Source organism: Saccopteryx bilineata, chromosome 2 (genome assembly GCF_036850765.1).
Source record: "Saccopteryx bilineata isolate mSacBil1 chromosome 2, mSacBil1_pri_phased_curated, whole genome shotgun sequence".
NCBI classification, from domain to species: domain Eukaryota; kingdom Metazoa; phylum Chordata; class Mammalia; order Chiroptera; family Emballonuridae; genus Saccopteryx; species Saccopteryx bilineata.
This window is the reverse complement of record NC_089491.1, coordinates 140891099-140905622: the sequence shown is the minus strand read 5'-3', so window position 1 is coordinate 140905622 and position 14524 is coordinate 140891099. Positions and strand designations below refer to the sequence as shown.

At 38.0% G+C, this 14524-nt stretch overlaps 1 protein-coding gene across 1 annotated transcript in view; it reads right to left on the bottom strand.

The window, feature by feature from the left end:
* Window positions 1–1759: 1759 nt before the first annotated feature.
* Window positions 1760–14524, bottom strand: part of FGD4 (FYVE, RhoGEF and PH domain containing 4) — a 283378-nt gene continuing 270613 nt past the window's right edge. The window contains exons 16-17 of the mRNA XM_066258073.1: window positions 10826–10966; window positions 1760–8274 (exon numbers count right to left, since the gene is read on the bottom strand). Of these exons, the coding sequence (XP_066114170.1) occupies window positions 8032–8274; window positions 10826–10966 (384 nt within the window). The 3' untranslated portion in view covers window positions 1760–8031. The remainder of the gene's footprint in view (window positions 8275–10825; window positions 10967–14524) is intronic.

The following is a 14524-nucleotide window of genomic DNA, read 5'->3' as shown; positions in this document are numbered from 1 at the left end:
ACCCTTTGGCTGTACTCTTTGGTAGAAGATGAACTTAACTCAAAGCCCAAGAAGTATCATTTCAGAGCTTTGCCCACAGACTTAGACTTCACCTAGACGATCAGCTCCCAGAATCAGCGACTCACAGCTTTGTTCAGTGTATGATAAAGATATATTTAAGTGACTGTCTAAAAATATTTCTTGTGAAAATACTACAATAGACCATGAGGTTTCATACATCTTAACTGTATGAAAGAGTGTTTTTACTGAGACAAAACAGCTTTGTTTTTACTTAAATGCAGGACCAAAATAATGCACGAATCACTTCCTCTCTGAGAGTAAACTGCAGACCAAGGGCTCATTATCCCAAACCTGGGCCAGGGCCCCTCTGCCAGCTCCACTTCCTCAGGACACATCTTTCAATGCCTCTGGCTCTTTCTGGAAGTGACCAGTTGCTTCTAATTTCCTCAAAGTCCAGGTGCTGGGGTGATGGTGGGCTGATACTGACTTTTATTTAAAAGAATCCATCATGAAAAGAGTGACTAAGATTTTCACCATTATAATTTGAAATCCTTGACTATACTTTTAAACCCTTAATTAGGAATCTGTCTTTGCTATTTTACTATTATTATTATTATTTATTGATTGATTGATTTAAGAGAGAAAGAGGGAAGGACGGAGGGAGGGAGAGAGAAACATCAATTTGTAGAGTCTGGCTTTGTTACTTATTTTTTTTAACTTTTTTATTTTTTTAAATTTTATTTATTCATTTTTAGAAAGGAGAGAAAGAGGGAGAGAGAGAGAAACAGAGAGAGAGAAGGGGGAGGATCAGGAAGCATCATCTCCCATATGTGCCTTGACCAGGCAAGCCCAGGGTTTCGAACCAGCGACCTCAGCATTTCCAGGTCGACACTTTATCCACTGCGCCACCACAGGTCAGGCTGGCTTTGTTATTAAAGCAATTCATCTATGTTGCTTTCTTTTCCCATTAGCTGCTATTCCAGTAGTCTGTACCCATGACAATTTGATGCTTTTGTAGGAAGGGCCTATTCATTTTTTAAAATCTTTTATATAACCTAGCTTTTTTGGTCAGTATTTATTGATTGCCTACAATGTGCCAGGCACTATGCTGTGAATTGGGGACATCAGTGATCAAAACATAAAAATCCTTATCTTCATGGAGTTTATGTTCTTGTAGATATAGACAAACAATAAAAACAAACATTAGAAAAGCTAATTATTTAATTTGTTACAAGATTATAAGTGCTATGAGAAAGAAATAAATCAGATTAAGGATGAAGGGGAGTGTTATGTTGGTAGTGGAGGCAGTTGGAATCTAAGATACCACGCATGGTCAAGTTAGACAGTGGTGAGATCTGACCAAAGACTTTAAATTGGCAATGGTGTTAATGAATCATGCGGATATCTGGGGAAGGAGCATTACAAGAAGGGGAAGCAGATAGCAGTGTGTTATATGGCTGGAGGGTAGTCAGCTTGGGTAAGGAAAAGCAGAGAAATATGGTAGGGGCGGGGGAGACATATAGGGCCTTGTGAAGCCACTCAAAGACTTTGGTTTTTATTCTGAGTGAAATGGGAAGCCCCTAGAAGGGCAGAGGTAGAGGAGCAACGTATCTGACTTGTTCTTTAATAAATAACCCTGGCTGCATATTTGATGGTGGGGGGAGAAGGAAGAACCAACCAAAATTTGTGAACCAAACATATATATAACCATAAGTGAAATAACATCTAAGTCTTTAGAATTCATTTAAGGATGTATTTATTTACAAGATACAAATGTTTAATATGAATTAAAGTGCTTAATTTTACAATGTTTCTGATTCTCTGCCTTTATGACCATATATACATATGTTACACAATATATACACTATCTGCAAGTATTTACATTCATATAGCTAGAAAAGAAAAATTACTTTGTGTATACTTTTTCACATTTGAGTTAACTCTAAAATTCTGATTACATACTTTTTCAATCTGATCAGTCAGTAATTCAAAACCCAAATAACACTTATACAAAAATATAAGTCAACTGCCACTCACAAAATGAAATGCTAGTTTGGTAAAATAAAAACAAAATACAATTTTATATACAGACATGATTGCTAATGAAGGGAGGACACCCCTCAAGTGATACATTCCAACATCTATATAATGTGTAATATATAATGCAATTCCATTATCATAATGGTCCCTACAGAATATTATGTTTCTCCCCTAACCTACATATATATCACTCTATGTATTTGGTATTCACTTATTAAAATATGCTACAATGAGATTTCTTGATTTATCACTAAATTACCTAATCTCACTAATTCAATCTATAATGAACTTTAGAAAGTGATGACCATCATGTTACTCAGTGACCCCAACAAGTTAGAAATGATCTTGTGGAAGTCATGTGCTATTTCATCTCAAAACATGGAAAAGACACTACATTCTGCCAAATGTTCAGTCCAGAAAGCAAAAGACCATAACGGACTTTAGAGGGATTATCTTTTACCTCAGTTAATAGTGTCAAAAGTGGCCCAATAGAATGGCATTATCTTTTTCAAAGCCTGAAGGAAAAAGAAAGAAATGACAAGATATAAATGATACCACCCTGGCTGGACAGCTCAGTTGGTAAGAGCATCGTCCTGAAGCACAAGTGTTGCCAGTTCAATCCCCGGTCAGGGCACATACAGGAACAGATAGATGTTCCTATCTCTCTCTCTCTCTCTCTCTCTCTCTCTCTCTCTCTCCCTCTTGCTAAAATCAATAAATAAAAATTAAAAAAATATGTTTATATAAAGATACAAATGATACAATTAAGAGGCCAAGGCGAAAGGCCTGGGTACAATAAATTCCATCAGTATGCAATTATGTAGATTTGTATCTTACTTTATATCACATCTGCAGTTTAAGTATTTTTCTCTTATCTTAACACACATTGCTCTGAACTGGAGGCCAGCAGTCTGTTCTGTCCACCTCTCTGTTCATTCCTGCTTGTTTCAGTTCCTAATTTTATTCCTCTCTACTGTATCAGTAAAGAAAGCAAAATTATTATCTCATGACATGATTACAGGCATAAATAAGAAGGAATTATACTAAAAATGCATGTGAATAATTTATGTTAAAATATTTAAACTAAAAATAAACAGTTCCTATAAAAATTTCATTCCTATGAAAAAACAGAACTGGAAATCAACAGTATTTTTACATACATATATAAACTCAGAAATTCACAGAAAGGATTTTAAAAGTGGATTTAGTGGTCTTTATATATATATATCTCCATATTTTCCAAATCTGGAGGATCTATAGTAGACAGTAATATGAAAATAAAAAGCAGCCTGATTCAATTAAAACTGGATGAGAATAAAGAAAAAGCATGGTCCACGGATGTCAATACAGTCCTAAGAATAAGAACTGGTTAGCGCCTGACCAGGCGGTGGTGCAGTGGATAGAGCATCGGACTGGGACGCAGAGGACCCAGGTTCGAGACCCTGAGGTCGCCAGCTTGAGCACGGGCTCATCTGGTTTGAACAAAAAGCCCACTAGCTTGAACCCAAGGTCGCTGGCTCCAACAAGGGGCTACTTGGTCTGCTGAAGGCCCACGGTCAAGGCACATATGAGAAATCAATCAATGAACAACTAAGGTGTTGCAACGTGCAATGAAAAACTAATGATTGATGCTTTTCATCTCTCTCCGTTCCTGTCTGTCCCTGTCTATCCCTCTCTCTGACTCACTTTCTGTGTCTGTAAAAAATAAATAAATAAAATTAAAAAAAAAAAAAAAAGAACTGGTTAGCCACAGTTTTTATATTAATACATTCTTGAAGAATACAAAATTTAAGAATGAAAACATTAAGACATTCTTGTCTTTTGAATGAATTTTAACTTACAAATACTATGTGCTTAATCTTAGACCCGCTAACACAAATATCATATGATGTAGGAAATTTTAATTAATCTCCTATTTTGCATTATAGCAAAGATAACTGCAAAAAATGAGTTAGGGAAAAAAAAATCTTTTTCCCTAGTTTATTTGCTTCTGTTGGTGCCTTTTCCTCAGGATGGATCTAGCCCAGAAAAATCATCAGTTATCACAGACAATATGCTCAGAATAAGAACTTAAGGCTTTGAATAGAACCAGAAAAGACACCTAAAATTTAAAGGTAAAAAACACCCTGTTCCACAAAGTAGACGAGAAAAAGTAGAATGTAATTGTGAACTTGCCCAAGTATCTTTGACCTAAGGTTTTTAGAAGGCATCAATGAATCCTTAACAACCCTGCAGAACTACAAAGTTTGTATACAGTTGTTTTTTTTTAAATGTATGTACTTAGGACTACAACAAGTATTCTTTTAAAAAAAATCCAATGTTTATCTATAGGTGGGGACATTTAAAAAGCTAGTTCTTTAAAAAGGTGTGGTAATTTAAAAAAATCGGGATATTTAAAAAAATGGCATAGGTCCCAGTGAAGCTAAATACTCCAACCTGTATGTTATTATATTTGGTGGAAAATGAGATGTTCCTTGATGAAGTAGTGCAGATGTGCTTTAATTGTTTCACCATCCATACCCTTTGCAAAAGCAAATTGGTTTTGATAAGTTATTTGAATCCATGGAATAATGCCCATTCCCCCCCACACACACTTTCTCTTCCCTATACTGAGCAATGAGTTATATTATTATTTCTAGAAGTTAATTCTCTATGTCCTGTGGCTAGGGGCATTCATATTAAAATTTCAGTATAAAAACACCCTGAAGAGTTTTATTGCTTGCATACATGATAGCATTTATAGATGCCATTATTATAAAAGTGGCTGGTGGCATTTTTCATTATTGAGTCCCACTTAAAACCTGAAGATTGGTCTGCACTATATTTCATACTTCCCAAATGGTAGACTTTCAATAAAGCAAAATCTAAGTTTAAAAAAATTGGAATGTTTTATAATGAATAGCCACTCTTAGCAAAGAAGTATTTTTTAAGTTCAAAGGAAGGGCACTTTAAAGAAAAGATGGCTTGGAAAGCACCAAATTAGAGAAAATAAATAAGACTCATATGGAATGTTGGGTTTAATAGGAAAGCAACCAATTACTTTTTTTAGGTTCAATCTGTCATGACTGCTCAGGTGTCTCAGAAATCAAAAGACACCGGTTATTCTTGTAATGAGTCATACTTTGAGGTCTTCTGGTTTAGTTGAGTGTTTACTAAATGGCTGACTAAGACTATTTCTTTGCCTTTCTCCAAGTAAAGCACTAGCGATTTCTTTAATAAAAAAAACCAGCAAAGGCTGCTTTCATTGCTTCTTTTTGTGCTTAGCTAAAGAAGATGGGGTGGGATGTGTAGAGAGTGATGGGATAATCAGAAATTCTCTTCTTATAATAGTATTTCTAATTAAAAAAACAAGTTATGGATAATATTAAGAGCATGATAATAAATATTCTCTTCATGAGTATTCTTTCAATAACCTAAGTTAAATAACACGGATACTTATTGAGCCAAAACATGTCCATGTTACTTCCACTTCAGGAGAACTTACTGAGAGGAAAAGTGTAGTCTTCTTGCTGTTTAGTTTTCAAAAAGAATCTGGTGCATAAATCTTCCAATTGGCCCTTATCTTTCCACTGTTCTATCCACATTTACAAAAGTCATCTTCTCAATAACCATTCTACATTTTTGCTGCTTCTCTATTCTTGAGAATAAGAAAACCAAAGCATCATCTATAGCTACAGTTTAACCTTCTCAATAACAATCCATGAACACAGATGTTGTACGTACAAGCACACACACACGCGCACACGGTTGGCAACTAGACAAGGAAAGCAATGCAAAATATTTCTAAATCTGTCCCTGGTTTAATAGAAAGAAGTTACCTTTTCTCTTTTTGGCTCCAAGTATTTGGTTTAACATAAATAATCATGGCTGGTATTTCTTTAATGGAGGAAGGCAACCTAATTATGTCAGCCATAAAGAGTTTATCTGCTCCTTTGGGGTAGGGAAAAATAGGAGATAGTTCATATTTTCTTAAAAGGGCCTAAATCGATGAGTGAAAATCTCAAATTTTGAGTGACTCTAGTCTACATTTAAGTTGTAATTCCCAAAGCAGAGAGTAGTGAAGTCATCCTTGTGGGTTTCTAACCTGATGCAGTAAAAGTGATACTGTTCTTGGTATAACAAGGTAAACGCAAAACAAACAAAACCCAGATCTACCGTATTCCCCCATGTATAAGACGTACCTTTCCCCAAAAAATTTGGGGTCTTAGAAACCAGGTGCATCTTATACAGTGGTTGTAGATTTTTTTACTTGCATTTCCCACTTTTTTGGGACAGTGATGAGGAGTTGTATGAATTTTATGATGAATAAAACTTGAGTTTAATGACTTTACATAATACTGTGTTCATATTTTGGGCCCCCAAATTAAAATGCATCTTATACATGGGGAAATATGGTAATTTGAGAAAAGAAGTAAGTTAAATAGCCAACTTAATAAGTTTATGTGAGGTTTTAATCATAACTACAATATAATGAAGAGCAGCCTTCGTCACAAGGAATTCAATTTTGTCTGTAAGATTTCCCCAGAAGAATAAATGAGAAAAGAATACTCCAACGCTCTTCAATTATCTTGTACCTCCGAACACCTGCCATTGAAACACTGCTTTTCAATATTGCGTCTCTCCTTCGTTCATGGAGGAGGTTTAGAGTGGAGCACAAACTTCCTTTAGTATCTACTCAGCCCCTTCAAACTAAGTTATCACATGTTAATTTTGTTTCATAGCTGACAAAGGAACAGGCCCACACAGTTATCTTAAGTATTCATTATATACAGTACTCATTTAACCACGCTTAACAGCCTTATGAAAAACAGTACAGTGTGCAGTTTGCTGATGTCCCAGAGCTGCATAAGGTCAGGTGCTCTGTACCATTCAGGTTTCTGTGAAAATCTTTGTACAAAGTGATAGTAACTGCTTAACCATTAGAGGATTGTAAAAGGAAAAACAACCCGTAGGACTCTGACCATCCTGGTGACCAAAATGCACTTTATCTCAGAATAAGTAAAATTGAAGCATTAATTAAAACCTCACTTTAAATAGGAATTATTAGCACCTTCAAACAGAGGCACTGTTTTAAATAGGCACAGAACAAAACCAAAAAAAATAGTACTTTAAAAATATGGTTGGAATTGATAAATATATCCCATGCCACTGCTTTTTCTTATTATAAAAATATCAATACACTTAGATGTCAACCAGTTCAACATAAATTACCAAAAACACTAAAGATTAGAACACTGTCCAATTGCAAGATAAAACATGCTTTATACTTTAAAAATAAATTAGAAACAAATATGAAGCTAAAGCTGAAAAGCATGTAGAGTATATATTTTTATATTTAATTCTATATATACATAATTGCTATATACTTAAGATATTTTATTCTTAGGAGCATTTCTACAAAAACAAATATTACCTTTTCTTAATAAGTTGAAAGTTCGAAACCCAACAATCTGTTCTTTTTCTTTTGTTTTAAAAGGACATTATGTTATTTATGCAGCTTGAACTTTATATAGACTAAAATAAAATAAGTTAATACAACAGCCTAAACTGTCCTTACAATATTTTTAACCATGGATCTATTTTGGCAACATGGAGGTATATCTTCCAAACTGTTAACAATTCCTACATATGAAAGAGAAGATATTAAACGATTTCTTAAATGAAAATAGCCTATTCTAACCTGATAGTGATATAATCAATTGACACCGTTTTCTACACAACAAAAGTACATATTCAAGGAATAGCTCATTAAAAAATGCTCCATTTTTCACATTATTTCCAACTTTTATCGGTAGAATGGCTCTGCACATTAATTTCACCAAGAGTGTACAAACATAGGAAAATAGTCCCCTAACAGATACATTTATGATCCTATATTTTCCAACATAAAGTGCTAAGAGATGAATGAGGAGAGCTGGGAATGTCTTGAGCTGTGAATCCTGAGACCCCCACACACACTGTGGTTGGTATTGGAGTTCAGCATTCTGATTTTTATTTAGGTTCAGGATGATCATCCAAGGTAGCTGAATGCTCGTCAGGACCATCCGGTGTCTCACCTGTGACAGCCAGAAAGATGACTTTCAGCCACTTCTGTTTCAGTTCCTCACTGTCTGCAGCAAAGCTGTGCACAGATTTGGACTGGCTCAGCTTGAAACTGTGGGGCAGGTCTGCACTCCTTGGCATATCGTCCACAGTATAGCCCAGGAGTGGAATGGTGGCCTGGGCTCTGACGTCCTAAAGACAAGATATAATACTTGAGTGGGTGAGATGTATAAGCGTGCTATGCACCGCCCTTTGTGACCTAGCTCCTCCTACTAAACCTCTTTTCCTACCACCGTATCCCACACACTTGCACTGTGAGCTCTCATGGACAGAGATGGTGATCTAGCAATCACACAGTGCCTGTATGTGAGGCCACTGACAATGCTGACTGACTGAATGAGTGAACATCTACGTCAGCTAGGATTCACTGACACCTCTCTGTGGCGGACCTACTCAGCTCTTCATTTAGTGAGAAAAAGAAAAAAAAAATAGCCATCTTACTGTATAAACCCAACAAATGTTAACGATTCTTTCATTACCAAACAGTTTTATTTGGTGTTTCGTTCCTTTATGCATCGATTTACGGACAGGAAGAAGTTATAAGAAAAACCACAAAAGAGAATAAAATATGTACCTTGGTGTTTTAAATTCATTTATAAAAATAAAAGTTTTATCAGCCCTTAATGTAGATATATGCTAAAATACAACAGGTACATTTAAAATTTTATGTATTTCTAGGTGAATGCATTCTTAGTTTAAGTCAGGGGTAGTCAACCTTTTTTATACCTACCGCCTACTTTTGTATCTCTGTTAGTAGTAAAATTTTCTAACCGCCCACCAGTTCCACAGTAATGGTGATTTATAAAGTAGGGAAGTAACTTGACTTTATAAAATTTATAAAGCAGAGTTACAGCAAGTTAAAGCATATAATAATAATTACCAAGTACTTTATGTTGGATTTTTGCTAAGTTTGGCAAAATAAATCTTTATAAAACAACTTACTATAGTTAAATCTATCTTTTTATTTATACTTTGGTTGCTCTGCTACCACCCACCATGAAAGCTGGAATGCCCACTAGTGGGCGGTAGGGACCAAGTTGACTACCACTGGTTTAAGTGCTGTTTGTTTTTTTCTGTTGTTGTTGTGGGGTGTTTTTTTTTGTATTTTTCCATAGTGAGAAGTGGGGAGAGGCAGACAGACTGCCACATGTGTCCAACCGGGATCTACCAGGCATGCCCATCAGGGGGCGATGCTCTGCCCTTCTGGGGCATTGCTTCACTGTAATGGGAGCCATTCTAGCACCTGAGGCAGAGGCCATGGAGCCATCCTCAGCGCCCGGGCCAACTTTGCTCCAATGGAGCCTTGGCTGTGGGAGGGGAAGAGAGAGACAGAGAGGAAAAAGAAGGGGAAGGGTGGAGAAGCAGATGGGCGCTTCTCCTCTGTGCCCTGGCCGGGCCTACATTCTACTAATGAGCCAACTGGCCAAGGCCAAGCGCTATTTGTTAAGTATTATACAATTCATGGTGCCTGGTGCTGCTCTGCTTAGAAGCATGTCTGTTGTTCCCCCAGATTCATCTCAGATCCATGCACACATGGTTCTAAACAACTCTTACTGGATAACATTAACCTAAGCTTGATGTAAATTCCCCATCCTCTCAATTTTCCTCTTTCAGGTACCCCTCCATTCAAGGGAGGGGGTGAGAAAGGCTTACTCTTACTTCCTACCATTAAAAAGGCTCCTTCTCCCTCCTGCTTCTCCTTCTGCTTCACCCCCTTCTCCCGATACCCTTTCCTAACTCAGGTCACATTCTTCTCAAACCCACTAAGTAGGAATGAGAGAAGGGCAGATTCATGGGGTGAAGAAACTATTGGCGCCTGACCTGTGGTGGCACAGTGGATAAAGCCTCGACCTGGAAATGCTGAGGTCACTGGTTCAAAACCCTGGGCTTGCCTGGTCAAGGCACATATGGGAGTTGATGCTTCCAGCTCCTCCCCACCTTCTCTCTCTGTTTCTCTCTCTTCTCTCTCTCCCTCTCTGTCTCTCTCTCTCCCTTTCTCTCTCCTCTCTAAAATGAATTAAAAAAATTAAAAAAAAAAGAAATTATTGGCAATAAAAGGAATCCACCAATTTAAGTAAACTTGAATTTTAGTTACTTATTATTTTTCCAATTGAAATGAAACAGTGAAGCTGGGCTCTCTTGTTCTATAAGCAGTGGTGGGAGAAGTGTGTGTATGTGTGTGTGTGTGTGTGTGTGTGTGTGTGAGAGAGAGAGAGAGAGAGAGAGAGAGAGAGAGAGAGAGAGGAACAGAGAGGGACAGACAGGAAGGGAGAGATGAGAAGCATCAATTCTTCATTGCGACACCTTAGTTGTTCGACTTCTTGCTCATATGTGCCTTGACCAGGGGGCTACAGCAGCACGAGTGACCCCTTGCTCAGGCCAGTGACCTTGGGCTCATACCAACGACTTTGGGCTTCAAGCCAGTGACCTCTGGGCTCAAGCCAGAGACCATAGGGTCATGTCTGTGATCCCACACTCAAGCCAGCAACCCCATGCTCAAGCTGGTGAGCCTGTACTCAAGCCAGCAACCCCGGGGTCTCAAACCTGGGTCCTCTGCATCCCAGTCTGATGCTCTATCCACTGCACCATTGCCTGGCCAGGCGGTGGGAGAATTCTGAGTCCAGTGTCTAACTGCTTCCCTCCCCATGGCCTCCACCCCCTCAGACAGATGCAGTGTGGATACCTGGGGGGCACCGTACATGTAGAGCACGAGAGGGTCTTGTTTGGGGATCACACACCAAGCTTTCTGCCAAGGTTTTGATTTCTCCATATACTGGAGGAAGCTGCACACCACACTGTTTCCAGATACCTCTGCTGACTCAATCTAGAAAAACATAATGGAAAGAAAGAGAGTGAGAGGGTGAGAACACAAAACAGACAAGATAGAGAAGAATTCAATAGAAGGCAACATTTATTAAATAAGTGTGTTTATATAAAATATCTCCTGGGATCATCCAAAAGGTTCATCTGCAATTATTATTTTAAACACTCATTTAGATCTATTAGTCATGTGGGAAAATACTTAAGTCAGTTTTAACTCTCTGTATTAGCAGACCTTAAATTTAAAGTTAAACATTTATTAACTACTTACTATGCAGGCACTCTTCATAGCTCACTAAGAAATGTATCATGGCCCTGGCCGGTTGGCTCAGTGGTAGAGCGTCGGCCTGGCATGCAGAAGTCCCGGGTTTGATTCCCGGCCAAGGCACACAGGAGAAGCGCCCATCTGCTTCTCCACCCCTCCCCCTCTCCTTCCTCTCTGTCTCTCTCTTCCTCTCCCTCAGCCAAGGCTCCATTGGAGCAAAGATGGCCCGGGTGCTGTGGATGGCTCCTTGGCCTCTGCTTCAGGCGCTAGAGTGGCTCTGGTCACAATAGAGCGACACCCCGGAGGGGCAGAGCGTCGCCCCCTGGTGGGCGTGCCGGGTGGATCCCGGTTGGGTGCATGCGGGAGTCTGTCTGATTGTCTCTCCCCGTTTCCAGCTTCAGAAAATTACAAAAAAAAAAAAAAAATGTATGATTTCTAAAAATTTATTTATATAAAAAAAGAAATGTATGATTTCATTTAATCCTCACACCAACACCAAGGAGTTACGACTTTCATTATCTGTGAGGTTCAGAGATGAAATGGCTAACCCAGGATCATACACTCAGGAATTGGCATGCTGGGGTTTGAGTCTGGATCCAGAGCCTAAATTTTTAACCACAATGCATCCCAACTTCAACGATGGAGGAAAGCAGCATCAAAAAGGTAAATACTGGCCAGCAACCTTTGTCCTGAGAATTGAGATCATTTAAGTTTTAAAAATTGCCTTAACTGTTTGCAGAGCCATTTACAGTTTTCTGATTTGCCTCCAACTATATAAATCACTGGCTAAAAAAGGAATAAAACCATTTGACCACATAATGGTTTTTACTGCACACATTAAGGAAAGTGTCAAATTCTTAGGGTACTGCTACTCAGTGTCATCCATTCAACAGCGCTGGGCCGCAAATTGTTTTGTTACTAGTTCAAGGTAAATGCAGCAAGTTAGAGCAAACACTGAGACAGTCACAGCAATTTGATTTTGTGATGACACTCAAGCACACAACTGTGTATCTTTTTTTTTAATTTTAATAATTTTATTTTTTTAATGGGGTGACATCAATAAATCAGGATACATATATTCAAAGATAACATGTCCAGGTTATCTTGTCGTTCAATTATGTTGCATACCCATCACCCAAAGTCAGATTGTCCTCTGTCACCTTCTATCTAGTTTTCTTTGTGCCTCTCCCCCTCCCCCTTTCCCTTTCCCTCTCCCCCCTCCCCCTGTAACCACCACACTCTTATCAATGTCTCTTAGTCCCACTTTTATGTCCCACCTACATATGGAATAATGCAGTTCCTGGTTTTTTCTGATTTACTTATTTCACTTCGTATAATGTTATCAAGATCCCACCATTTTGCTGTAAATGATCTGATGTCATCATTTCTTATGGCTGAGTAGTATTCCATAGTGTATATGTGCCACATCTTCTTTATCCAGTCATCTATTGATGGGCTTTTTGGTTGTTTCCATGTCCTGACCACTGTGAACAATGCTGCAATGAACATGGGGCTGCATGTGTCTTTAGGTATCAATGTTTCTGAGTTTTGGGGGTATATACCCAGTAGAGGGATTGCTGGGTCATAAGATAGTTCTATTTTCAGTTTTTTGAGGAACCACCATACTTTCTTCCATAATGGTTGTCCTACTTTACATTCCCACCAACAGTGTATGAGGGTTCCTTTTTCTCCACAGCCTAACATTTGCTATTACCTGTCTTGTTAATAATAGCTAATCTAAAAGGTGTGAGGTGGTATCTCATTGCTGTTTGATTTGCATTTCTCTAATAACTAATAAAGATGAGCATCTTTTCATATATCTGTTGGCCATTTGTATTTCTTCCTGGGAGAAGTGTCTGTTCATGTCCTCCTCTCATTTTTTTATTGGATTGTTTCTTTGTTGTTGAGTTTTATGAGTTCTTTGTAAATTTTGGATATTAGGACCTTATCTGAGCTGTTGTTTAAAAATATAATTTCCCATTTAGTTGGCTGTCTGTTTATTTTGTTATCAGTTTCTCTTGCTGAGCAAAATCTTCTTAGTCTGATGTAGTCCCATTCATTAATTTTTGCCTTCACTTCTCTTGCCTTTGGAGTCAAATTCATAAAATGCTCTTTAAAACCCAGGTCCATGAGTTGAGTACCTATGTCTTCTTCTATGTACTTAATTGTTTCAGGTCTTATGTTTAGATCTTTGATCCATTTTGAGTTAATTTTAGTACAGGGGGACAAACTCTAGTCCAGTTCCATCCTTTTGCATGTGGCTTTCCAGTTTTCCCAGCACCATTTATTGAAGAGGCTTTCTTTTCTCCATTGTGTGTTGTTGGCCCCTTTATCAAAAATTATTTGACTATATATATGTGGTACAACTGTGTATCTTACAAAGGTACTGAACTGTGATGGTTTGGAAATAACCAGTTCATCACAGATAGTTCAAGAAGCACTGGGGTGGCAAGCTCTGGCCACCAGCTGACCCCTGTTCTTGTACCGCCTGTGAGTTTAGAAGAGTTTTAACAGATAAACATTTAAAATCAATTTAATAATAGAGAACACTAACTTTGTGAACTCCAATGAAGAGAAATGTCACCTTCCCGTCCCCCACCAAAGAATTCCATTTTTTTTTACTACATTACAAAAAATTTTACTAAATTATTACATTTTAAAATTTGTCAATGTAAATTGGTGAAAATTTGTTTTCTCTCATCTTATATAATATCAAGTTTTGCCTCTTGGCCTGCAAAATTGAAATAGTTTTTCTCTGGTCCTTTACAGAAAAAGGATGTTGACCCTTGGTCTAGCGCATGTAACACTAGTTGGCACAAAGCAAGGTCTAGCGCATGTAACACTAGTTGGCACAAAGCAAGGTCTAGCGCATGTAACACTAGTTGGCACAAAGCAAGATGCAAATACTGCGTGTATGTATGTGTGCATGTGCGTTAGCCTAGCTAAGTAATTGCTATTTGCCCTCAAGTATAGGTTTTTCTAGAAAACCGGCTAGATTTTTTATTTCACAGATGCAGCTTGGAACTCACCTCTTCAAACAAGCTGTCATCACAATTCAGTCGCATCAGTCGCTGTTGTTAAGTACGGAGCCTGTGTCCTTTCCACCCACCCTGCCTGAGAAAGCCCCATTTCGGTCTGCTATTCGAGTGACAGCTAGAATTCAGAGTTACACTTTTTGTGTGCAGACTTACACTTTAACCTTATATGAACCTTGAAGTTCATGAGCCTTTTCCAGTTACTCAAAATGACCTTTGCATACTTATAAAGAGTAAATGCTCAATAAACACTCATTGATTC